The sequence below is a fragment of the Temnothorax longispinosus genome, chromosome 5, assembly GCF_030848805.1.
Source record: "Temnothorax longispinosus isolate EJ_2023e chromosome 5, Tlon_JGU_v1, whole genome shotgun sequence".
Lineage (NCBI taxonomy): Eukaryota > Metazoa > Arthropoda > Insecta > Hymenoptera > Formicidae > Temnothorax > Temnothorax longispinosus.
This window is the reverse complement of record NC_092362.1, coordinates 22,435,107-22,462,471: the sequence shown is the minus strand read 5'-3', so window position 1 is coordinate 22,462,471 and position 27,365 is coordinate 22,435,107. Positions and strand designations below refer to the sequence as shown.

The 27,365-nt window shown below is 41.6% G+C and overlaps 1 protein-coding gene and 1 long non-coding RNA gene across 3 annotated transcripts in view; one reads left to right on the top strand and one right to left on the bottom strand.

Moving 5' to 3' along the window:
• Window positions 1-10,692, bottom strand: part of LOC139812994 (uncharacterized) — a 30,458-nt gene extending 19,766 nt beyond the window's left edge. The window contains exons 1-3 of one of the 2 annotated variants that reach the window (XM_071778207.1): window positions 10,564-10,692; window positions 6,844-8,653; window positions 2,631-2,729 (exon numbers count right to left, since the gene is read on the bottom strand). In XM_071778207.1, the coding sequence (XP_071634308.1) occupies window positions 2,631-2,729; window positions 6,844-7,045 (301 nt within the window). In that variant the 5' untranslated portion in view covers window positions 7,046-8,653; window positions 10,564-10,692. Of the gene's footprint in view, window positions 1-2,630; window positions 2,730-6,843; window positions 8,654-10,271; window positions 10,360-10,563 lie in introns of those variants that run through there. The other variant, XM_071778206.1, reaches the window with a different exon arrangement.
• A 34-nt stretch (window positions 10,693-10,726) lies between these two features.
• LOC139812997 (uncharacterized) overlaps window positions 10,727-27,365 on the top strand; it is a 29,553-nt gene continuing 12,914 nt past the window's right edge. The window contains exons 1-2 of the long non-coding RNA XR_011732008.1: window positions 10,727-10,855; window positions 17,886-18,159. This is a non-coding gene — a long non-coding RNA (uncharacterized lncRNA). The remainder of the gene's footprint in view (window positions 10,856-17,885; window positions 18,160-27,365) is intronic.

Here is a 27,365-nt window from a genome sequence, read left to right as displayed (position 1 = left end):
ACTGGAATGCGCTAAAAACTGACGACGGTGCAACCGCAACGAGAGAAAAACGGTCGGCGACCGTCCGGCAGATGGGTTTAAACTTTGGTCCGGGTTCGACGGGATCTCCGCATGCCTAGACGTTGCAGTTTACGCACACGTGCATCTCTGACACTGCATCGAGATGCGTGTCACGTGGCCCTGTAAGCGTAGTTTTCAGTCCCCCGATACGGTGAATGAAACTTCTTGAATCGACTACGCGATCGTTTTTGTTACGACGGTTCCGCCACTGATGCGCATCCGCCATGTTCGCGTAAAGTGCTCGGAGTTGCTTATCGGGACGAGCAACGACAAAGTTTCCAGAGTGTAGCTGAATGCCGTGCAAACCCGGTAGCGAAACGAGCCAAAGTAAGAACATGTCAACTTGTTCATCAAATATTACGTTACTCAAGTTATCGTACCGAAAATAAAATAATTCTGCTTATATTATCTTTACGAAGCAAGTTAAATAACATGTTTGAAGGAGAAATTAAAATACAATTGCAGATATCTCTAAATATATTTCCAAATAAAAAGTAAATCTTAAATAAATAAAGGAAAAATGTATTATATTATATTAAAAATATTTTTAATTCACATACATTTACCAGTAAAATAAATCATAATCTATCATCTTCAATCTAAATCAATTCAAATTCAAATCCTTTCTTCTTAATTCCGATTTTTTTCCGTGAGTACACCCTGATATCATTTCTCGTAATTATTGAGGGATTAACTTTAAATAGCCACTGACGGCCGGATGAAAAATCTGTTTTTGAAAACCCACATCGTCCTGTCACTCGGCTCTATTGACGCCGACTGCGCGGCAAAGGTCACGCGTATTCCTTTCCATGAACCGACATCACGGAAGGGGTTTGAAGTGTATAAAGGTTCTATATAGCGGCAGATCGCTACGCAGTAAACGACTGACGGACGACAGAAGATTAAAGTTGGCCGTTAACTCGATCTAATTGTTCCCCCCGGCTTGGCCTTCCTTTATTAATCCACGTCCACAACAATTTTCAGTATCGTCATCCCCTTGTCACGAGTCCTCTTATCGATTCGCAGCAAGAAACGTTTGGATACACCGAAATCGCCGATCGGGTTTACTCATTAAAGATATCTCGCATATCAATCAAAGATGTAAATCAAAATTTTGCCTCCTGTGTATACTCGGAAGTGAAGTATTATATAAATTCAATTCCAAGATTGTTTTCTTAACATTCAAATGTCACGTACACTATTTAAAAATTGTAAACTTATCTTCATTATTGATATATATAATATTTGTATTCTCAAATCATTCATTTAAAAATCCTAAATAAATCGATGATAATATTGACGTTTATCACATAAATATTGAAATACTTGTTTACTGTCGAGACAGATTGTCGAGATCATTGAAGAGATTTTAACTTCATCAACACAATATTCTAATAATGACAAATCACAAAACATTTCCGCTTTCTCGTCTCGAAATAGCTTCTATGAATCAGCATCTTCTACAATAAAGATAGCAGTGATAGTCTATATAAATAATAATATGATACTGCTCAACCAGCGCCATGTTTGCGCGACGCAAATCTTGGCAGAGCGGCGGCGGCGACGTAAACGCGACGATAAAAGTAACGCGGTTGATCTTATCATGTCTGAGAATGAACGGGGCAGATGAATGGCCACGTGCACGCCCGCGCCCGCGTCCGCACGCGCGCGGGAGAAGTAGGAAGAGAATATGCATGGGCGTTTAACATGACAAGATGTTACTAATTCAGGGTAGGTACAAGCACAAAGGAGCCGACGGACCGAATCCCTGTGCCAGCGCCTCTAATCCGCTCCAATTGGGCCGGCAGGAGCTAGAAAGGCCCATGTCCGTGCGTGGTATGACGCGTGCTACCATTTATCCCAATCGTCGACGACGACCGGTCTCGTTCTTAATGATCGGCAAATAAAAACCTGCCGTCATCCGGGCCGAGGAGGAAGCCATCATCACAACCGGGGCGAAAGGTCGGCGCTACACCCGTCCGTCTACACCTTTCGAAGAGAAGTAAGAAGCAACGACGAACGACGAATGGAAGTATGTGCAGCAATGATTGTGTGTCTGAAGCGCCGCAAGCGCAGTTTCTTTGAATATTTAATGTAAGTAGAAATAAATGATATTTAAAATATACATATAGTATACGTAGCAAATCTCTAGCAAACAGTGTGAGGTAGCAAACAATAATAATCAGTAACGAGTAAACATGCGCAAAATAATATATACGATTTAATACTCGATACGTTTTAATCTGACACACCATAACAGTGAAATTTTCAATTTTGATAAAATACTTCTTTCTCGATAAAAAGCAGTATTATTAAAATAAAATCAGAATTATTTCTACACTTTTATTTCTATATTAGTTTTTAGTTTTAGACGAGATGTGAAAGTGATATGAAATATATGATAGCGAAATATCAGAATTACTTTTTTCTCTCTCCGATATGTCAAATGCAGAAAGTCAAGGATGCACCTAAGTTCAACATTGAGAGATTCTTTCACTGTATTGTGATATAATTCGATTGAATATACGAACTTATCGACAAAACGGATTACTGACTCTTTATGCACGTACCTGAGTGACTTTTTGGTAAAGGTGGCAGGCTCGTAACTTCCGTGGCATTCCCGAAAGGTGCCCACAGTCTCGGAAACATTAAACGAACATTGCATCCTCCTAAAAAAAATAATATTATTACGTTAAAATCATTAAATAAACATAATATATTATATTTATTATATTAAAAATTTAATTAAGTATATCATACTATTATATAAAACCTGACTGTTTGTCTGTCCGTCCGTCTATCCGTGAACTACTCATTCGTTAGTGGACCGAATTTTTACCAAAAGTATATAAAACAGGGGTAGAATTTTCCGGGAAGTGCCATGATGTGTATAGTTTTTCGTTACCGATTTTCTGGAAACCGGTTTTTCTAATTTTCTCAAATTTTCGGGAAATAATTGACCGAATCTCAAAGAATTATAGAAGTAATATGTTATATAAAACATGTTATATAATTCTTACTGATTTATAATAACAAAGATTTTTAGATATATTTAAAAAAAATTGATAAAGTCTCATTTTATTTTGTGTTAAAGTACATAAATATTAAAAATTATACGATCATTATCGAACAAATATATCCGCCATTTAGATCTATTACGATTGACCGATTGTTGAAAGACAGTGTACGCGAAATCCGATATAAAAAGATAGTGATGCAAACGGCGAAACGATCGGGCATTCTTCTCGATCGTTTATACATCGTTACCCCGCCAGCCACCAGCGCTGCAATGACATCTCAAGTCCTGACAAATTTAGTATTCCTAGTTCGTAGGAAAGATCAACCCCTCGACAAGAGCGTCTTTATTAGAAAGGAGGAGAAACCCTCCTCTATTTATCAACCTTGCCTCGGCCATTACTCGCTCTCTTTCTCCCTGAAACCTGCATTCCTATCCCCGAACATCCGCCATCCATCCTGGTTGGTTTCTTTTGATCGTTCCGGTGGAGGATCAAAGTTCGAAAACTTCACGCCAATTTGCCATCCCGATGATTAATCAAATAAGTGAAAGTCTTGTCTTTCGCTCAGTGCAGTGCATGGAACGCCAAAAGTTATACCGAATTACGGTATATCGAATTAATATTGGCACGATTACAATGCCTATAATTAATGAATTTATAAAAAGATGACAACTTGTTTAACAATCTTTTCACAGATCATCAACAAGTAACAAATTGAATATAAAACAATTATAATTGATAACATTGATAATTTAATGTGTATCACACATTTTATAAAATCCGTATGACGTCATGAAGCCTTCAGTTGTAAATATAGATAAAAACAAAAGTATTTATTTCATTGCTCAATAATCTAAAGATTAACAATTTCCGATATCGCAGCAACGTAGAAACAAAGAAGTCCGCAACCATGCGGCAATGGGAAATTAATCGCGATTACCAAGCTGCAGTTCGACCGACAAACGATCGTGTTATAAATCCATGTTAGTTTTCTTATTCTTACACAGGTATGATAAAAATATCAAATCCGAGTTTTACGATGACGAGCGTAATCCAGAACCTATCTAATCGTTCAATTCGATCAAGCTAAATCAGATCTAGCTTTGTCTACGTCGATATCATATACGCGTCATTCGGTACGCGTCATCTCTTGATTTTATTGTTGAATAAAAGCAAAAATCTACAAACATCTAATCAGGAATGAATCAGAATGAAATTTTATTAACAGTAATAAGTATATATAAGATTATTAACATAAGACAAAATATAACATCTGCCAGAACTTTATTTCGAGGTAGAATAATAAATAGTTTATAAAACTTTAATTGCATCTATAAAAAATGGACATACATTTTATTAAATAAATTAAGACTAAATGAGTTTAAATTGCGATTCTATTAAATTTAACGTGATATTAAGAAAAACCATGTTAGGAATAAAATATATCAATAATAATTAATAACATGGTCTTCAGTAAATAATAATTGGAATTAATAATACAAGAGAAGGAAAGAAATGTTAATAATAAAAATTTGGCAATACATTATTTCTATATTCTTAGTTACAGTAATTATTCGCAGAAAAATAAATTTATTATTATATCCGATATGATGCATCATTTCTGTAACTTTCGGTAATCGCTATAAAGATTAATCGATCGATAACGGGACATCGCCTATACCGAGAATCGACAAAAAAAGCGAGAGAAATCTGTAATCCGGGCAATATAGAGGACCGACTGGGATAACCTGGAGATAGCACGAAGAGATTAGACACTCCGCGCCGCAAAGGCTGTCTCATTCTCGCCAGGATTATCAGAAATAAATCATATTTTCCTATATAGCGGACGTACCGCGCGCTTGAGATAAGGCGGTCTGGCGTAACACATCGATACGTGTGTACACACAATGCAGGTAACGCGTGTTTGTTAGCTAGCGGAGAATCGCGGCGATATCGGGCCGTTTGCTCGCGCGAGAGTCTTATCCTGGCGTAGTCCCGCGCGTACGTTTCGCGCTATCGGTCCGTCATAAATCTATAAAACGGTAAGGCCAACGTGATTTGCCGTGGAAATCACCGACAAAAACAACCGCGGCCGATCGGCAGATCCGGAGAATTCAAAGAATTCAGAGAAGAGATATCGGTCTGTTTAGGACTAAGAAAATTGTCTCGCACTAAAGGCGTTGGGTCGCAAGATTTTTCCAAACGAGGGAAGAAAAGAGATAGATACAATATCGTATACATTAGATAAAAATATACGTTGCACAATTGAATTCTAAAAAAAATCAGTATGCAAGAGAACGAGAGATCGAGATACTTAAACGAGAAGAAGTCCAAACACGTTTACATTCATTAGATTCAGATTGAATTCCCTTTGAATAATTACGTTTTCGTATTTTTCTAAGCTTACTGTTAGAAAAAGAAGTACTTAAATGTTGCAAGAGATACAAATATATTTCTTTTCCTTTCGATCAACAAGGATCGGACTGTCGGCAATTCCGTAACAAGTAGACGTGTCCGCGTGCTTTTAAGCCTCTTGTCAAACAAAGGCTTCTGAGTATCTCGGCGCGGCGGGGTACAAGCAGCCGAAGAACAGCCGAGTCAACCCCCTCGATGAGCTGCCCATCACCTGGCAATTATCGCTTAAACCGCTTAGCTCAACGCCTGTAGCTCGATATTATTGCGTTTAGCCTGTTACCGCGATTAGTAGCGGGGTATTAGTATATAGGCAGCCGTCTAATGCCAACCATCCCCTCTCACCTGTTGAACAGACTGTGTTGTGCACGATGACGGCACAACCCCCTACGCACCTGCACGCGCGTGTGCGTATTCGTGCGTGAGCATTCCGTGTCCCGCTTGTGCTTCGGGACCACCCGCGATGATCCTCGCGCGTGTGGGTGAGAACAAGCTCAGGTGTTGACGCGAGCTGCAGGAGCTACCCGCGTAAATGTCACGTTGCAGAGGTAATAGGCAGGTAATATAGACAGGATGATGACAGGCGAGAGATGGACACGGGGTGAGAGTGTCGGGGGCAGCTACGTCAGCGAACGGCATACGGTTGGAAATGTCAAAGGCTTGGACGCGATATGTTTATTATCTGGAATATGGGGGTTTCCTCCGCGGAGAGTGTATCGTCGGTGCGTATTTAGGGTTTGATCGACTCGCGTGGGTGTCTCAGTCAAAATAATTGACGGCATATTGAGTTTTCAATCGCGATAATGTACATATCGTCCATAAATACGCGAATACAATTGACAGAAAATAGATATTTAATATACTGAAGTTTGAGAAATTTGTAATTGTGCTATTGTATATTTTTATATACCTGAAAAATTCACATTAAATAGACATATTCAATTTCTCTCTGATTAAAAACTTTTAACAATTATTATGTAATAAATAATATTAAATTTATATTATATTTACAAAGGTCTTTTTTAATCTCAACATTTTATCTATAACTCAAAATTAGGGAAGATTAAATACTTTGTATATACAATATTTTTATCTCAAATCATTTTTATATATTGTACAAATATCGCATATTTTATATTTTGCTGTTTTTATATTATACGTTGTTAATGCGAATAGAATATTGTTTAACTTATTCTTTATTATAACAATATTATCATCAAAATTTGTTTTAAAAATACGTTTAAATGAATATTCGGGTTAATAAATTACCAGAAAATTACTAGAAAATAATATTCTGTGTCATTAACTGTTGCAGTGACAATTCAACCTCGACAGACCAGTCAAGAATTCTTACCTTCGTCGATGGGAATCTGCGGGTTCTCCTGAAGATTCTCGTTGTTGTTGGTTTCCGGCGGCAGCGGTTGCTGATGCACGAGCGACGAGGCCGGTTGTTTGGGCTTGACAACGCGAAACGCTGACGCCTCGGCAACCCCTCGTCTCGAAAAGTCTAGTGGACCCACCCCGACAGGCGAGTGTTGCTGCTGCACTTCCATCATCCTGGACCTCGAGTCCGTTCACCGTTTTACAACTTTCGCGTCACTACACACGACATTCGCATCTCCTCTCCCAACACGCTTGCAATCTTTAAGTGTTTCTTCAGCAATAAATAAATATACACAGTCCTTCCTAACTTGATTTCCAATGAAACTATGTCCAGAATGTCCTTTCAAGGATGTTTTGGCAAAGATGTCTGTGGGGGATTTTTTAAATCTTCGGCGACTTGTGTCTTCAGAAACAACGATTTTTCAACAATTATCGAGACTGTTTGTTGGATGCCTCATTAAGAAAGAGATGTTTCTTATAATCAGCAACCCCAAGGGTGTTCGATGAAATCCTTTCTCAGGACTACCTGTTCGCGGACTTCATCCTTTCGAGAGCTGTCAACATAGTTCTCTCGTGATAGCGCACAAGCACTGGGGATTCTTTCGCCGGCACAGTCAAGACACTCAAAGCTGTTTGTCAACACGTAGATGGACCCCCGTAGGACAGCTTCTGCCTGTTTTGCGATAATGAATATGTGTCGCGCAAGAGACTGGGCTTCCGGTTGTCAGCGACACTGATTTCCGTGCGGTCCATCGGCCGGACAGGACACGGATCGGAAACGGCGAAACACCGGCTCAAGCCCGGGGATGTGGAGAGACGTTAGCTGTTAGAGCGGGTGCCTCGACGCCGACTGCTGTTAACGGGTCTGATAGTGGAGAGACTCCCATGCGATGACGGCCGCGAGAGCGACGGACGTGAGCGAAGGAGCGAGACCGAGAGAATCACACGAACGACGCACACACCGTCGGCGCTTGTACGGAGAGGGAGAACACCCACATAGAAGTCCGATGCACACCAAGATTTTGGTCCCGGGTCCCGCCTCCCGGGCACGCCTTCTCAGTTCCACTCCACCCACACACACACCGGCTTGTTCCCGGGTGTACGTGGTGGTGCACGCATAAACCAACACGTGGACGATCGTCGTTCCGTGAAGGGGAGTGGGGCCGACGACGCTACCGAACGCTACCGGGCGTCGTTGCTCCGGTACCGCGTGTGGGGTTGCTGATGGGGTTTCGCGCCTGTATGCGTATGTGCCTCCGATACGTGTATGCGGTGGGTTCACGTCTGTGTGTGTGTGCGCGTATGTCTGAACTGCACCGGCCAGCGAATACGAGATACACGTTGCGCGCTACGCTCTCTCACCTCCTGGTTGCAGCATTATGTGGAACCACTCGGCCACCCTGATTCCACTCTTGACTCCACTGATTGATATTTGCGCGCTGCCCTCGCACACTTGAACGTACATGCACGTACGCCGGCTCGCGGCGCTCGTCCTTCAACACCCATCACGATGGTGGATGCTGCTGGGCGCGAGGAGCGAACTTAGAAAATTTAGGCAACGGGGCCGAAGGTGAGAGAGAGGAGCTCGGGCTTTTATGGCCGCAAGGGTGATCTTCGATTTTTCCTACAAGATGAGATTTCGAAGGAGATGAAATCTTCGTGGTTGGTTGAGAAGTTTCTACATCACGTCCATCGCTCTTTCAAGGGGATTGTATACTTAGATGATATCCGTTTGAAGAAAGTAGTTTAGAATTTCCGAGTATCGAAAATTACTACGTAATCTGGAAAATTACGTAAACTTTAAATAGGATTAATACATGTACGATTCGATTGAAATTAACAATATTTGTAGAAAAGCAACAAATTATAAGTGACTTTATGATTTGATAAATGACCGTATAACGATAAATTTGAAGAATTTGAAAAATTGTGTGTTTGAAAATATTAAAATTTAAAGAAATATGTATTAGATTTTTTTTACTAAAATTTCTCATAACAGATTTTTCGTGTGTTAGCTCAGACAAGAATTTACTTTAATCTTGGCTTTCATAAAATCGAGCGCGCTCGTATCCCCGATAGGAACGTTGAAAATCTTTTATGATACGCTCTGAAGGGATAAATCCAACACGATATCGGGCAGCAATAAAGTTTATCAAGCATCAAACAGTTTTAACCGTTTAATCGCTTGCCGAAACGACGACGGTGTTTTCCGATCTGGCGTGACTTCTGATAATCCAGAATTTTTGGTGCAACGACACTTCGCACATATTTCGATAAGGTACACACTGTGTGCAATAGGCTTAACTTTTTGTTACCAGAAATATATGCGGCGTTATTTGTGTCTGTCACCTGTCTACGTTTAATAATCGCGCATATAAAGAATAAAACGCATAAAAAAAAATTCTTCAGCTGCATTGATAATCGATGCATTAATTCATCGCATTTTTCTCAACCGCGCTCTTTCGACTCGATAAGAGACGAGATTATGCGTTCGTTTTTCGTGCGCTTATTTATCATGATAACGATTGCGAAATTATCGCAAGATGTTTGTGTAAATAAGTTTAGTAACTATTAAATCTATGCAAAATTAAATATATATTTTTAATACCGCGATTATCTTTAGCAGTTATTAGAACGAACGTTAAAGTTATAAATGCAGTTTGAAAGTATGGAATTTTAAAACAAAAGTGAATAAATGTTCGTAGATCTTTTCCGAGTAGCCGGAGTATAGTTACATCCATAAATTAATATGATTCATGGCACAATTTAATTATCATGCTACATGCTTACTCGCCTCTGCAAACGCGGTATTGCGGTGAAACGAATCAGATGCGAAAGTCAAACATAACAGAATTTAACAGGCATCAGCTTATTAAAGCTGCATCCTAAGAAGCATATTTGATCCAGGATAATAACATGTTGACAACATTTCTCAAAAATTTTGGTAGCGTCTACATCTCGGGGACAACTTTTATAATTTAATTCCACGAAAGTGTAATGACCAATAAAGGAGTTAACAATGTAATCACTTAAGTCGTAATACTTAGATTGCAAGGAATAAATTGCAATGTCAACTTCGCCGCATTTCAATACTGTTATATAATTTGCCGCGAAAAAAACAGCGCGTAATTTCAACGGCATTTCACTATGCTTCTGACATTATTGTTCGATGAACTTAAAAACGCGATACGATTACTAAATCGCGCAGCTGTCAAGTATGAACTATTTCCTCTTTGTGAAATGTGGCCATTTGTATAAATAACCGCGAGATGATAAATATCGTTGCATAGACAATACATTTGTTAGATTAGATTCTCAGGGTAATACGGTATCCTCTTCTCTTTTCGCAAAAACTCTCTCTCCCTCGCTGAGGATGCATATAACTAAGAAAAACTCAACTAAGTTTCTTGAGAAGATGATACTCCGTATCCCTTGGTAGATCATTCTCCGCGCGTACGCTGGGAAATCGAGACGCAGCGGTTCAACGTAAGTTCAGTCCCGCGACTGAATGCGCGGAGTGTAGCCGGCTGTAACACCGCCAGTGTCGTCGTCATCATCATCGTCGTTGTCGCTGTCCTCGTCCTCGTCGTCGTCGTCGTCGTCGGGGGCGTAAGTATCCACGAGCATGACGCGAGACGAGATGTTGGACGTCAGGCGAGACCGACAAACCGCATCAATCATACTCACTCACTCGCTCGCTCGCATCGTCGTACGTTCTCCCTGGAGCACCGACGATGTCCCAGGGCCGCTCCATCTTCGGAAGAAAATTGCTTACTCTCATACTCTACGAATACGGGTCTCTGCGGCGACGCGACGCGAGCGTGCGAAAAGCTGTACGACATCCCCGACCTGCGAAAAAAAAAGAGAAAACGAAAAAAATGACGGTCGAGGGAAGCAGGAGGATACAAGAATAAGAGTGTGACGGTGAAATTACGAGGTCATGAAGATGAAATCGACTGCGTAAGGATCGTTTCATCCAAAAAGTAGGTATTTTAATTAAGTGATAGGTAATGGTTGAGTTTTGTTATTTTTGTTTATTAAACATCATTATTTATCAAGAAGATTTTACACGCCCGCAAGTTGTAGTATCTGAAAAATTTATGCATTTTGTAGATTGTTTGAATTTCGGTAATTGTATATACGTAATGCAAAAAGAAAGAACATTATAAACATAAAGTGCATATTTCTTTAATATTAAATAGACTAATTTCAGAATAACGAAACGCGTAATCAACTTAGGTATATTGATTTTCTAAAAAAAAGCGTTTTTAGAAAGAAGATAAGTATCTTGTCGGTTTTTGACATCTCTCGATTTATAGCTTCATTATCGGCGTCGACCCGAATCTGTTCATATATTTATGTTTGATTGCGTAAGTAAATATACATGGATGTAATTTACAAGCCGAAGGATAGTCACATTTGTCATAGAACAAAAAATGGACATTTAAAATTTCAACAAATATTAAATATATTTATTTTGTACCAGTGTATTTTGACGATTATGTTGTGAAAACCTCCAGCATCAGATAATCTTCCATTTTCCAGAAAATTATTCTTCCAGAAAAAAGTTGTGACGATATTATTTCGCTCGATCGTTATTAACTTGAACTAGCATTGTTCGCCGTATGAGAAATCACCAGTATTCTGATTGGAACGCGAAATATAACGTCACTTCGCCGATCTGTATTTAATCGTGGGTCGATTCCACGTGTTATTGCAACGAACGTGTATACGAGCCCACGTGTATACGAGCTGGCTACTACCTTGGCAAACTAGTTCAACAACGCCGGATATACGGCTGGCAGCCGGCTGGCGCCACAAATTTACTACTTGATTGTCCCGTCGAACAATTGTTTCGCCGGTGGTAAATGCGAGAGAAGAGGCCGCGGGTGTCCCTCCTCTTTCTCTCTTTCTCTCTTTCTCTCCTTCTGCCTGTCTTTTTCACGTCGAGCGGACGGAGACGCCGCGCCGCGCGGCATACACAGCGTGACTCACTCTCAATCAAGGAGAGAAACATATTAGCGATTGTCTTTACCAATTGGGAATATGTGGGTGATGGTTATCGCCCGGCGGAGAGCGATACGTGTAAAAAAAAAACGTATCGTGAAGCGACGCGTACAATTTACCGTGCGTGTGCCATGCGCGAGTGTGCACGCATGTGGGCATGATCGCGGCTCTTACACGGCGCCGGGACGCAGATGGACCCCTGCGGGTAGACGAACGATCGTTCTACCGTAAGCATGCGCTATCTGGAAACTGGCAACGTAATTGGCAGAAATTGTTCCAATTTAAACCGATTAATCCGGATCCAGAGGAAGAATCCCGGCGCGAGTATCGGCAGATCGGTGATTCGATCAAGAAAGTCACTTCAGACCTCGAAATGTTTTTCATATAATTTTCTGTCCTCATTGATTATGAATATATTATATAACAGATTAATATATTATATAGAGCAGTTACAAGTAAAATATAGTAAAAAACTTGTTAAATTTATTAAATATTGATAATATTATAGTATATTAAACGTAATAAAAGGTTGAATTTTTATCTTTACACCAACATTTATATAAAAGCAACGCTGTCGTCTGTGTTATTCTGTATCATACTATTATATTGTATCATTTGCATTACGTATCTCAATAGTCACAACAGACTACAATAATTCATATTGTGACAAACGATTAAAAAATAATTTTGGAATAAAGAATAATAAAAAAATGTAGTCGTCGCAAGATAATTTCGACACACATCGCGATGGATTTCGAAATGACAATAAACAACAACAACGTGCTAACGCGCTGGCATTAACGGAGCCTTCCCTGAATCGCCGTTTATCTAATCGTCCACGCGATCGTCATCGGTGTACGCGATTTAAATCCGCGAAGATCGATGGATCTTCGCGCTAGAAATTCTGGCCAACAATAGCGTGCCGGATCGATTAAGCCTCCGCCTGTCATTGATCACGGCAAGACTGCGGTTGAGTTCACCGTACGAAAACAATTCTAGCTGCTTTTGTATGTTCACGAACAGAAACAAAGCTTCGCCGAGTCATGCATCCGAATATTACTCTCCCTTCTCCTCTCTCTCTCTCTCTCGTTGCGATTATCGGCTCATTAGGTCACTGTATCGCATAAACAATTGCGATGTTATCATCAATCCGGATTACAGTATCCGGGCGGAAATTTTCGTTTGCCACACTCTTCGATATTACAGAAGATCATGTGGCTCGCGGAATTAAGAATATAAAAGCGTTTTTAAAAAAATTCCGTCAAATATTTAAAATTTAAAATAATAACTATTTATACAATAAAGATTAAATATATATTACAAAATGTCTTATTTTACATTAAAATTATTGCATAGGTATCTTATACGAGAAATAGAAAACTCTTGCGCGAAATGTCTGACATACCGGAACGAACGTGTCCACGGCTGTTCCTTTCGTGCTTGCGAGCAGCGTCGCGCGCGTAATTTTCGTGAACCGTCGACGTCAACTCCCGGAAGGATTTGCAGTAGGAGCCGGGAGTTTCCGCCGGATTCGCGATTAGATTTTCATGCGAGGGGATGTCGTGCGCCCGCGCGTCTTGACTCCGGGCTGATGGGAGCGGACATATGGTGTCGCGCGGTGAGTTTTCATCGAGAGGGTAGGAATACGAGGGGTAGAGAGGAAAGGGGAGACCAACGGAACGAGAGAGCTGTACGAGAGTTACAAGGTAGCCCCGAGAAAGACGAAGAATTAACGCGGGACAAACGAGCGTGACCATGTACACGTACGGGCGAGAGGGATCGGCCGTGGCGAAGTTACCACGAGGGGAACCGGGGTGTGTAAACCCCCGTAATATACGGACATATGCACCGACGAGGAGCATCGACGAACCCCTCGCCGGATCCCCGTGGACTGATATTTAGGGCCGATATTCATTAGCAGTTTTGCGCGGGGTGAAAAGCGCGAGACCGAAAGGGGATCGGAGCTGAAAGAGAAAGAGAAAGGAGAGAAATGGACGAGAAAGGAAATGAGATGAAAATATAGAAACGGGATACACGGTGACCTGTCTGACGATGTAGATGATAACCGTTCCAAAGGGTACCTACTTCGATATCCCATAACGTCACTCCCCTCGCCTCGATGATCTATGGTTGCGTACTTTGATACGCAGGCAGAGAGAACGGTCCAGATTGAGATATTAAGTACGCGATGCGACTCGTGATAATGCGGGTGACACCGAGATGAGAGTTCGGTTTATTGCTCAGACAGCTGGAGTTCTAACGGCGATTTAAATGGTGATAAATAAATTGCCTTGTGTGTGTGTGCCCTGGAGATAACAAAATTTATTAGTAATTTTAATTAAAGAGTTCTAATTAAAGGGCAATTTTTTTCCAGAAATGTAATTATATATATTATAATATGAGAAGTTAATTAACGAAGGCAATTCCTTCAAACCTTTGTAATCAAACTCACTACTTGGACTGCAATCCAATCCCCATTTGTTCTAATAAATTAATTTCCAGTTAATACCGTCCAATGAAATCAATTGCGTAATTTATTTCAGCGTATAAAGTATGCTCCGGCAAGCTACACATTTAAATCTCTCTCTCGCCGATAATAGAGCGCGATATAGACTGTTAATCCGATAAATTTTAATGACGCTGGAATCCGCGATATCGTAACAATAAAACAAAACAGATTATTCGCGGGCTTGTGCAATTATAATTACGACGTATATCATGCTCGAAAAATGGGCACGTGCAAGACGGACCGGCGAAATTTTTACATCGAGCACGATCTTAATGAGCGACGCGTATCTTCCCTCCTTCGCCTAATCTAAACTTCGGGATTACGTCAGTGGCTGAACAGGGCAGACGAGAGAGGCATATCCGGTTGGCTTAGATTGACTTGGCGCCAAGCGCTGCGCGTACGACCGCCGGAATTAAATGATTATTGCGTTATACACGTCGGCCAGAATGGAGAGGAGGACGACGAAGGACATAGGGCATGCTGAAAAGAAGCGTAAGAAAAATATAATACTGCGGCTCTACAAACGTCCATCTATTTTTTTCTATAAAGTAAAATCTTTTGGTACTGCAAATATTGTAAAGATATAAGCTCTGATATTGAGATATTTACGAATTTTTAGATGTTTTTCAATCAGTTTATAAAAATAAACAAATAAAATCAAAATTCGATACTTTTTCTTTGATTTCACATTTTCATAATTAATTCAATAATTAATTTAATAAATAATTTAAAAAATTTTGTTTAGAGAATTTTATGTAACGAATATATTCCGTAATATAATGCACAGTGCGAGTACTTGACAATTTTTGTTGACGAAAACTCACGATCGAAGCCCGCATAGGTTGGTTCATGATTCAACGGGGCCCGCCAGAGAGGGGCACATGTCCATACAAATTAATTTAAGACAGTCGGGGCCCCCCCGTTGCCGCAGAAATTAGGAAACCGGGCAAAACGATTAGTTTTTATAAATGTATACGAACAACGTGGCGCCGTGGGGCGCTTCACATAAACTTGGCGCTCGGAAAAGCTAATTCTTAACTTAAGGGAAATAAATGAGGATAATTAGGGGCGAGCAAATGAGAGCAATTAAGCTTGCGAGGCCTAGGTGGAAATCCCCGCGTCATTTTTTTTTTCACCGAACAATTACTTGCGCGGTTAAAGTTATAATAATTCAAGATGTGTGAGGGGATATGTGCGAGATAATCTTATTTACTAATTGTAAGTAGATCGAGCCAATCAAGCGTAACCAATCCAGCTCTTTAAATTATCGTTCCATGCACCCAATCCACCCGCATTTATTATAAGACTCCTGTGGATCTGGGTTTGTTTGTCTGCCTCAACTTCCAACACGCGCGTATTCGCAATGGAAACTGGATTTTGGAATCGAGGAGGAGCGTGGCGGTAAAAGCTGGCGTAACAGCGTGGCATGATAATTTCACATTCTCATTGCTGGTCGAATTCGTTCCCTCTCCCTCCCTCCCACCCTCTCTCTCTCTCTCTCTCTCTCTCTCTCTCACATACATACACATATACATACACACACACAGAGTTGGCGCGAAATGCCCAAGGCTGCCACTCACACGACCATGTGCGTGCACCTATCTATCTACGTATCTACCTACGTATCTACGGGGTGAGCCAGATCAAACGCAGTTTTGCCAAACGACCGAACCGACCTGCCTCATCTGAATTGATAATAGCGACGTCAGCATATCAAAGACCGCGCGATTCACCCGTCGACACACAGACCGCCCCTCTACCTCCGCATATCCGTAAAGGTTACGCAAAGGTTGCGCAGTGTAAGTAATGTGTTTAAAGATAAAAAGAGAGCGGGGACGAGAGATAGGCAGATTCAAATGTGCTTCTCCGAGAATACGCGGACTCGTGGGAACGAGGACATCCCGCTTAGGAGAACATGCCTCCGAGCGAGCATCCCAATTTTGACATCGAGTACCTGCGTCAAAGAAACGAATTTTTGGCGGGAGGAGCTGATAGAAGTTGAAGGGAAAATGCATAACAAATACTTTTTAAAGAGCATCTTTCTCTGAAGGATTTTACGAAGCGTCTTAAAATATGAATGCATGAGATTGTTTGATCCAAATAGATAGAAAGATCTATCATTGATATACGAGAAAATGAAGACAAGTTATTAAATATAATTTATAATATAAATATATATTATATAATATATAATTTATATTATATAATATAAATTATATAAATACTTAATAATTTCTTATAATTCTAAGAAAAAGAAATATTTTTAATGGCAAAAACACTTATTATTATTTTACTTTCTAATCTATAATAACGTTATTATATCAATTTTTCGTAATGTCTCACAAGATACACGCGTATATTTCGATAGAAAACCTTTAACCGCAGAAAAGCGCATAATCGACGAGACTTCCTCGTACGAATTTTAAAACTTTTCCAATTATTTCCGGCGCACAGAGATTCTCTGGGTCCAGCAAAACACTCGGTGCAGCTCCCCCATCGCCCTGCCGCGCTTCCGCTCTGTCTACCCTCTCCGCGCGCTCCGGATAAGAAATTTAATTAAAACCATGGAAAAACAAGAGAAGTACCACAGGGAGTTAAATGAATTCGAGCGGACGACAGAGGAAGGAGCACGCGAACAAGGTGAACCGCCGTGCCACCAGCACGGTGGAAGTATAGGCACTTCCTCCGCGGCGCGGACAGAAGGACACCCCACCTTCTTCTGGACTAATCAGAGACCGAGAGCTAATTAAATTAGCGATCATGGCGTTGGATGAGGGCAGACTTGGTGGATAAACCGTGCCCCCGCCTCGTCTTCGCCGCGCCGCCGTTACAGCTCGGCGATCCGGCTCGAATCCCTGGTGTAATGCAGTACGTACCCCCGTTGGGCATAACCGCACCCCTGTTTGCCACTCACTACCCCTGATTAGGTGGACTTCCTGTCCACGAGTCGTCGCGACGAGCCGTACACCGCCGCGCGCGATCATGTACACCGTCGACGCCGGCCGACCGTCGCGTACACAGCGGCGCGTTTATTCATATAACGCGCGCGCCTACGTTCGATCCGTCGCTCGTCCGGGGGTTAATGATTGGGCTTGATTGCTTGGCAAACATGGGCGAGCCTCAAATCAACCATCCCGTCCCCGTGCCACTGACCCACCCCCTTCGTCGCGACGACTTCCTCCGCGACGCGAACGCTTCACGTTCTATCCCTGAGAAGTGTTTGGGCTTCAGCGGATTTTGGAGGGTAAAATTATTTCCGAGAAATTTTAATGAGATATTATTACATATTAATTATCTATGCTCTCTGCGCTGTTACGGTTTTCTCTCTTTGAAGACAACGATATTTAAGTTTTAATAAGTTTACAGAAAACAAATATCTAGATAATTGCAAGATTTAATTGCAAACATATTATTATCGTATCCGCTTTAAATATTATCATTGTCATGAAGAACGTTGAGCAAACGTGACGCCATGCTAAACATGATCTTTTCCTAAGCGAGCTTCAACAAGTGTGGCCGATGGGGAAGGAGATACGGACGAAGACAACAGCGACGACGACGATGATGACGCTGATGACGAGGATGAGTCAGAGTCGAGATTGAGAATAGCGTCGGGGTCAACTGGCGAAGGAAGTCCGACTTGACCGGCATCGTTTGACCCTTGAGATTAGTCGATCGTGCGGCGGCAACGACCCATTGATCTGCGATCAATCGGATTCATTGACGCGACGCGAAACGCGACGAAAACGAAGATTTCAAAGACACTCTAAGGTACATGTCGAAATAATATTTAATCTCTAGAATGTATCCTCTCCTATATATAATCTATTTAAATTAACATAACTGTTTATGTAATACTTGGGCCGTATGACGTGAGTATGGTATTTAGGCACCAACGATTTACCATTCATCTACCGAATGCTAAGTTAAACTTTAACACACACAAATATGACTTAATATAATATTGCATATAGTGCAGTACGTATTAGTTAATACAATTAAATAAGTGACATTTTTTCCTGTGAGTAAAACATAATTGTTTTTTGTGTCATTTTTGTAACAATTAAAAATAAGAATCTTTGACGTTCTTTAAATCGAAAAGTCAGAATCGAGAAATTCGAATGAATCCGCATTACCAAGAATCGATGTTACACGTGAAGTAAATCTCAAATCTCCAGGTTGCGTTATGGTAGCGTCGGGACCGAAGCTTTTAGCGGCTCAGGTGGCACCGTCGCCCGATAATATAACATTATTTTAGTGGAGGCGTTCTGCCACGAAGCCAGCAGAGATTGTAACTAGCCGGATTCCAGGTCCGACGCGACGGGCAGAAACACGGGTAAACAAAGATAAGAGGGTTCAAGAATTAACCTATGTGAACTTAGCATCGACTTTCATAAAAAAAAAATTTTTGTATGTGCATTCAATTTGTTTCCGATTTCCGATTTGCATTCGGTTTGTACATACCCGACGAAATAAGCTGTGGTACAATCGGGTACAAACCAAGCGTAATCGAATGCACATACAAAAAATATGTTTTATGAAAGTCGGGTGCTAAGTTCACATAGCTTTATCTCATCAGTGGCACCAGTGAATAGCCAGGCATCTTTTGAATTTTACATTACCATCATATCGCTTCTTTAAGGAGGTTGGTTAGTTCCCGCTGCGGGACAGGCGCATATATGTTAGATATAGGTTAGATTTTCGTCGCGTGAAATAAACGAATTTTAGCAAATAAATATGTGGAATGCATTCAATTGGTGTTTCTTAAGGTTTAAAAAGAGTTGTTTATACAATTGAAAACATACGTTATTATCCACATTGAAATGTGGAAATAATAAATGTGGTCCTGTTTTATTTTTACAATTTCTTGATAACTATAAAGACGAATCATTTCAGTCTTCGAGAAAGTTCTTCCTAAATATGTAAAGAGTTATTTGCACCTATTTTCATTAAATTCTTATCATTTTTAACATGTTTTCGAGAGTTACATCACAGGTTAGGTAACATTTTTGCTGTGTCGCCCGTGTATAAGAGAGAGACAAGAATATAAATTACTTAATTACTCGACAACGTCTTCAACTTTGGCATGAAGACAGATTCCCCATAGACGAATATCCTCCAGAAATTTGAACTAATTCTTATCAAATTGATTTGACTAACCACCCTCCTTAAGTACTTTCAAGCTGGATTTCAATATTGAGATCTTTAGCAAAATCAAGTTGTTTATATAGCATGGATGTGCAATTTTAAATAAATAAAAAATTTCACAATTATTTGGAGTAAAATTTTGCTTGCGTAATTAATAATGTATTAAAAACAAAGAAATATATATAAAATGTCTGGTAAAAAATCTAGGTATAGTAAATGTATAGAAAGCAGACAAATAAAATAATTTATATTATTTTCTATTAGACGGCAATTTTTTATTTAACAAACATGTTTATCATAAAAATTAATAATATTGAATAAGTGTTAATATATCTTCTTATAATAAATATTCTTATTTCTATAAATGGTCGTTCATTAAAAAAATAATCTCTTCCGTTCTGGAAGTGCTTGCAGGAAGGTTTCCCCGATAATCGTCGCGCGATTCTTTTTTTTCTCTCGCAGCCCCTTAACCCGACTCGATGTCTTTTCCACCCTCGTTGTCCAGGTGCTCGCTTTTTAATTGGATATCTCGGATACGCAGGGGAGACATCCGGGAGACGATAAAGAAAACTCGAAAAGTGAGGTCGGGCGGCTCGCGAGGGCTCGTCAAACTGCGAATTACCAGCCTTATTATTATCGTCCGTGGCTTCTAACGCGCCACTTTTTCTTCTTTACCCTTGGCCCTCGCGATCCACCCCCCTCAAACTACGGGAGATAAAAGGGAGGAAGAACAGGAGGAAAGTGAAGCCCTCCTTCTGGATAATAATTCGCGCCGCATTCAGTTTTTCAACTGAAAAGTAGCAGTTATAAAGCGCCGGTATTATTTATCGCACTAAACCGCCGCACTCAAAGAACCATCTCCCGCCTTCGTTCGTGGGCGAGACAATGAGAATGCTTTAAACTAGTAAAACGGAATACGAAAATGCTCGTGGAACGTGATATCAAAGGATTATAAAGTAAATGTACGCAAAGACTAAGCAAATAACGACTCGGATAAAGTTGAGGACCAAGTAAATTTTTCTTACGTAAGTATTAAAAACGCATTCGCGCTCTTTATGAGCGTATGCGTCTGCAGTTACATCCGAATTAACGGCTTCAACTAGCCCATTACGCATACATAATAGCTACTGCAAGATACTATGTACTTCATATACAAGATGTTGCAGGTTTATTACACTTTTAGTTATCTACGGATTATTTTCAACGTTTTCAAAAGGATTTTGTTCTTACATCAAATTTGACATTTTTAAAAAATATGTTGTTAATGCTTTGAAGCAAATGCAAAAGAATGTTAAGTTTAGACATAAAGGATTGTTTTAAATATTTGATTGAAATATAAGACTGTATTATTAAAACTTGACCGCAAATACTTTTGGATATAATCCACCGATTCCGTTCGTAAACTATTCTCCATTTACAGTAATCGAGGACAAACAAAGTTTCTTTTTCATTTCAAAAATTTGTTCGTAGGTGTTCTTCGTAGCATAGAAACGACTAATTCTCGCGCATTCCGCGAAATGACTTCCACGACATTCCGCAAAAGTTCACAGAGGAAGAGTGGCGCGATCCGCCATAACATTTTCATAAGGGTCCACGCTCGTCCATTATAAATTCCCATTCGCCGACTCTCGAGTACGGGGCTCGAAGTAATTAACAGCGAAGCCTCGGATATAGCGGACCGCGCCGCGCGGCGGGATTCATTTACGAAACATCTGGAGAGACAAACGGACGGACGGACGGACGGACGGATGGGATGCATGCAGTTCCGTTTATTCCGGCAATTCCGTTTAAATTAGCTTGAACGCGACCGTTTTTATGACGACGCCGAGTGGTTCACACGTACCTCCCTTTCATCCGTTCCCGCGAGTAATCATCCAGATTCGTAAATTAGTCGTTGGCACCCACCCGCGTGCGCGTTGGCGCACGAAAATCCATTTTGCTTGCGAGCTCCGCGCGCTTGATTAAAATTAAAAATTGCCAGGCGATTGTTACGGCAGGAAATAAATGTCAAGAGTGGCGTTGCGTTGTAACGATGACACCATTGATTAAAACTAAAAATGGTCTGACAATTGTTTTACAAGCGCAAATTTTTTAATAGCCTCGCGACGATAATTGACGACTGACATACTTGTCATGAGTTTTCGATTGTAGATTGAAATTGTTAGATAAAATAATTAGATTTTCCCGCGAACGTAAAAAGCGAACTCAATTCCGATATATCATTATTTCAGACTACATTATTTCAGGATAAATATTATACTCTTTGTTCGTAGGTCTTGTTCGTAAAATATTCTTCCCCGGGTGAAGTACGTGTCGCAATTTAGCGATAAACACGTATAAAAAGATAAAGCTATAAATGTTTATTGGATTTTGATACGCTCGCAAATGAGATTATTATACTTATAACGCGGTCTCAAGAAGGCGTCGCGCGTCGCGCAGCAATATGCACAAACAATGCGGCTTCGGTCCGACTTACGGGATGTATGTCCGCTCGTAAAATAGACATGTCTCGGACCACAAATTGGAGCGTGCTCCGAGAGTATAAGAAAGCAGACATACATCCACTGACATACGTTCACCGAGCAAAGAATGGACGGGACAATAGATCCACTTGGAATCTTCGTTTAAAACTCACGAACGCCGTTACTCGCTCGGTGAAAATGTTCTGTTGCAGTCCTAAAATACGCTTTTTCGATGAACACGCTCCCTTTTTCGGTTTTTTAGCCACTTACTACTCCCGTTTGATAAACATCTCAATCGCGATACAAAAGTCGACAAAATTATTAACTCTCCACATAATTATTTTCATAATTAAACAAAAATGAGTAATTAAAATCGAGTTGTAAATATAAGCATTATAGTAAACTTTTAATTTCCAAAGATTAAATATCTAAGTAAACTCTCCTATATAATCAGACATAATTTACGAACATTATTTATTATTATCGGCAACTGGACTTATTACCCGAACTGGAAAAGTAAAATTCCAGCACGAAATTCATCTCAGAATAACTCGAGGAAATCGGTGAAACAAAAAATCCTAAAATGCAAAGATCGATGATTCGGAAACGGGAATCTCTTTTTCGAGTCGGACGCCTCTTCGGCGTTTCTCAGGTTCGGAATCCAGGACGGTGGCGGTCTTCGCCGAATAAAAGCCCGAGAATACTTGGCGGTAAGCGCAAGAGCTAGGCGATATCTTGCTCGGGCTGCGCGCGCTTAATTAAAACAAGGAACGAGACGCTCGGGGCCCCGCGGTATCATCGGCCACCGCATCGCATAACGGCGGGTGTTTCCATAATTTGGCCGAAAACCCAACCAGACACGGTGGTCAGCAACGGTCGGTCAGCAACGGGCGCCGTGGACCGCGGATCCCGACCACGGGTTATTAACTGACCAGGATGTACGAGACACCGGGGACCAAGTTGAATGGTGAACACACAAGCCACGCGGGGCAAACGCGGGGGTGCGCGCGCGAGCTTCCTGCCGAGCTATGTTGCCGAAAGGATTGATGGGGACCGGTCACCCGGTTATACCCCGGCAAAACACGCTTCGAGCTGCACGCGGGCCCGCAGACAATTGCGCCCGATAACGTTTCATCCTGAGCGGCAATTGAATTATCGGCGATGCATGCATCGGCGCGGGCGCGGCGCCTGCCGTGTCTGCGTGCAATTTGTTACACCGGACCGACGCGAATTCGTGAATTCGTAATCGGTCGACGTTTTTTCCCGCGAAATCTTGCCCGCGCCCGTTACCGCGCTTCTACCTACCGCTTTCCAAATGGACGGGAGGTTATTAATTGGAGTACATTCGTGAAGCAAACGCGAGTTGGGTTTTATAGCTTTTGTTAAAAGTCCCGACAATGTACAACTGCGATTTATAGGCGCACGAAAGTGTTCGGAAATTGTAACATCTCTCACATCTCTCACAAAAATCAGTGTATATTTATATATTTTTATTCTTCACCCTAGAGCACATCTAATACACATAACTGACAGATTTGTCTAAAAAATATCATTGTCTGACATAAGAACAAGTAAATTTCGCGATAACTTCATTCTCGGCGAACCAGGATGTCTCAAATAATCATGCTTAAGTCGACAATGATCGACCCCTTCTCTAGCGAAGAGAGAAAAGAGGAGGAAAACATAGGGAAGAAAGAAAAAAAGAGAAGCCATAGATAGAGTTGAGAGAAACCGCCCTGAACGAAGTCAACCGAGGATCTATCGTTCTCCGGGGACTAACTGGATCGTGCAGGTCGGGAGATAAAGAGACTAGAAAAAAAAGAGAGATAGAGAGAGAGAGAGAGAGAGAGAGAAAACGGGAGCGAGAGTGGCGGAGGCGGTGGAGAAGGAGAAGACAAGCGGCGGAATTGAATCGAATTGGACCAGCTTGGCGTTCTGGCGTGTTCGCAGGCAGTTCGTCCAAGGATATTTGTTCCGCATACGTACGTAAGCGTAGCCTTCGGAGACCCAGGGTTGTCGGGGGGGTTGTAATGGTAGCGAAGGACCAACCGGCGGGGGGCGGCGGCGGGGGGAGAGCGGGGGATGCCGCATAAAGCACCGTCGCCGGGGCACGTGGTGCATGCGGGGCGTATTAAGTCCACGTGGAGAGAGTCACGCGCGTCTCTTGGGATCGCTGACAGGAGCCGAAGAGATGGGCGCGACCGTTCCCCGGAGAGGATGGGTGTGTATGTGTGCGTATATACACACACACACCCCGCGCTAATTGTTTAAAATCTGATCGCACGTAAGCGCGCGCTACCGGCGGCTAATTAGGCGATGGCCGCGCGGTCGCGCTGGATATCGGGCGCGATTTAATGATCCCACGTGAGGAGGTATTAATTACGCTCGCGCGCGAGCACGCCGCGGTAATTATGGATAGGCGCGGTACGAAATTGCTGTCGCGGAATGAGCCCGCTCGTCAAGGTTCAGGTGCAGGTTAATTATTTGCGTTGCGCTGGCTATGCGTCGCGCTGATAAGGAATGATCGCTTGGCGATAATGAATTAAGTAATTTGTCGCGCGTAATTGGTGACGAAGGTCGGTTGGAGCTAAATTTGTGTGCGAAAACAGTATAATTTGTGGCGATAGGTCACGGATCACTATATAAAATTATTCATTGCGATATAATTTACTACAAGTAACACAGTCAAAATGACATCATTTTAACATATTGACCAAAAAAATGACGTAATATTGGGTCAATATAACATCAAAATGATGTCATTTTGATTGTGACGTGTTGAGCAGTAGAATAAAATCTATTAGAATAGAATCTTAACGTAACATAATTATTTCTATTACAATAAGTAAAGAATGTTTTGTTTATCATTTTTATCACTTAATAATATTCTTATAAATGTGTTTAATACATTTCTCATCAGTGTCAAACATCTTGAAGGAATATTAATACGTACAGTATACGCGTATTACTGCGTAGTTCTGAAAGAAGACAAAGAGAATAATTGCGTAAAATCTGTTCGCGCATGTTCGTCGGCATGAATTAACCGATGAAATAATTTCCATTTATGCCGGTCCGAGAGTGATGCCAACTGCTGATTCTATGATAAACAGGATCTGATGACACCGACTCATTGATCACAGCGATGAGCATATGCGCTAGGATAGTGGTAGTAAAGATTTATGCGCGGACTTAACGACTCGCGACCGCAATTTCCATAGCTCATTTAATTATTGGTTTCAACCGTTACCGTAAAACCGTGATCTAATACGAAAACGCAATGTCAGATTGTTATGGCGACACTTTATAGAAAATATTTAAAAAATACATATTACATTCCCCTTGTTCTTCTCCTTTAATCTCTTCTTCTTTTTCTCTTCTATCTTTTTGTTAGAAAATAAGATATTTTCATATAATTTAAATTACGCAAAAAAATTTATATAACAAGATGGTTCTATAAAAATAATTCTTATAAAAAGTATATCATTATAAAATAAAGATATGTATTAGTTGTTACTCTAGTGATTATTTCTAGGTATATTTAACTGATAAATTTGTCATCAATCGGAAATCAATCAAACAAAAATAAATCAATCAAACAAAAATTTATCCAAGTGTTTGAACATTATATATAAGTAGCAAAACATTTATATTTACATATTTACTGATAAATCTGTCATTATCAGGAGATCGATCAAACGAAGAAAATGTATCTTTAAACACTGCAACAATGAGTAATATTACACCACTCATGCTTATTACAGATAAGTTTATTATCGATTGCCATCACGATATGTCATTGAATTACTGCATTGATTAATTCATGTTTGACAAGTAAAGAATGAGAAATTCAGCAGTGTTTGAACATTTATTAAAAACAAAAAATAAATAACACAAATACGCGATAATATTTAACAAATTAAATAAATGTAATAATTTCTTTAATTTACAAGATACTTATAATTTATATGTGATTGTAAATAATAATGTTTGCAGTGTAAGGTCCATCGTCTTTTCCGCGAACGATAATAGAATTAACCGTGTAGAAATGCTGATAAAAATATCGGAGGTATAAAAAACGCGATCGCAGTTCCAGCAACGAGTGGGAGCACATCCGCGAATTCCGGCGCACCCCGCAATATAGCCACCAACCTTTCACCTTTGATTTATCCTCTTATCATATGCGAGCTCAAGTTGGCGGACGAGAGCGCGCGCGCGCGCGGGAACGGTCGAGGCACCGACAATATCGCCACCCCCCTACGGCGGGGGCGCGATGAAAATGGGATTGAAAACCACCAGACTAATCTCCTACCTCTCTCGCGTATATACTCGTAACATCCACACACGTGCTCGCAACCCCCCACGTACACACATGCACAACACGTTCACGGAATCGTCCACCTGCACGATTAACCTCCCGCGCTTTTCCGCGCGTGTGCGAGCGCGCGTGTATTAAATGCCGGTACACGTATCGCGCGGCCTGTGTGCGTGCTAGTCGCGCACAGAAACGGCTGCCATTTAAATAAATGTTTAATCTCGCTGGCGTCCCTTCGCCCTCCCCGTCGGAAAACCACCCACCCACCCGCAGTTTCCTCTTTTTCTTCCGTTTCGTTCCGCGAACGGCTCGCCCAACGAAGCGGTAAAGGACGGAGAATTGCGAGGAGGAATGGAACGAGTGCGGATGAAGAGAAAGAGAGAGATCGGATCTGGAGAACGCGGGATTGCACCGCAAGGAGGAAGCGAAAGCCCTCCTTCGGAAGGAGGACAAAGAGAGTGAAAGGACGGTTAGACGGGGGTAAAAGGACCCGCGGCGCCGGAGAGAGAGCCGGCAAAGTAAAAAACCAATCGAGTCTATGCGGCGTGGTGCTGCGCGGCGCTGCTGAATCCCCAGTTTCCCGTATCCCAACCCCGGTTCCGTGGACCATTCGAGAGACCGAGCCCCGCAGCCATTTAACCTCTGCATTGCAAATGCCACCCCCTATCTGCCGCGGCCATCCGGCCCGGTAAGGGCGGCAGGGCGGCAGGGTAGAACGGGAAATAGGGCCGCCAACTCGAGCCGAGACTGTTATTTTAACGAAATATCTTTAAACGTCGGCACGAGGGGGTGGGGACAAAGGGGGGGTGAGGGAGGGTGGACGAATGGCCTGGAGGAGAAGGATGAACCTCGCCAGTCAACTCGGAGGGAGCGCGGATGGGGCGCGGAGCGCGCGGGGATGCACGGCAGCGAGACGGGGACGAGATGGTCTCGGGCGAGCTCTCGGGCGGCGGAGAGATGAAAGGATACCTAGTTACGGGACGAGAGCACACCGGTTTAAAGGATTACCGGCCTGCCCATTATTCAAATGTATGCTAAACGCGCGGGGCGGTGTG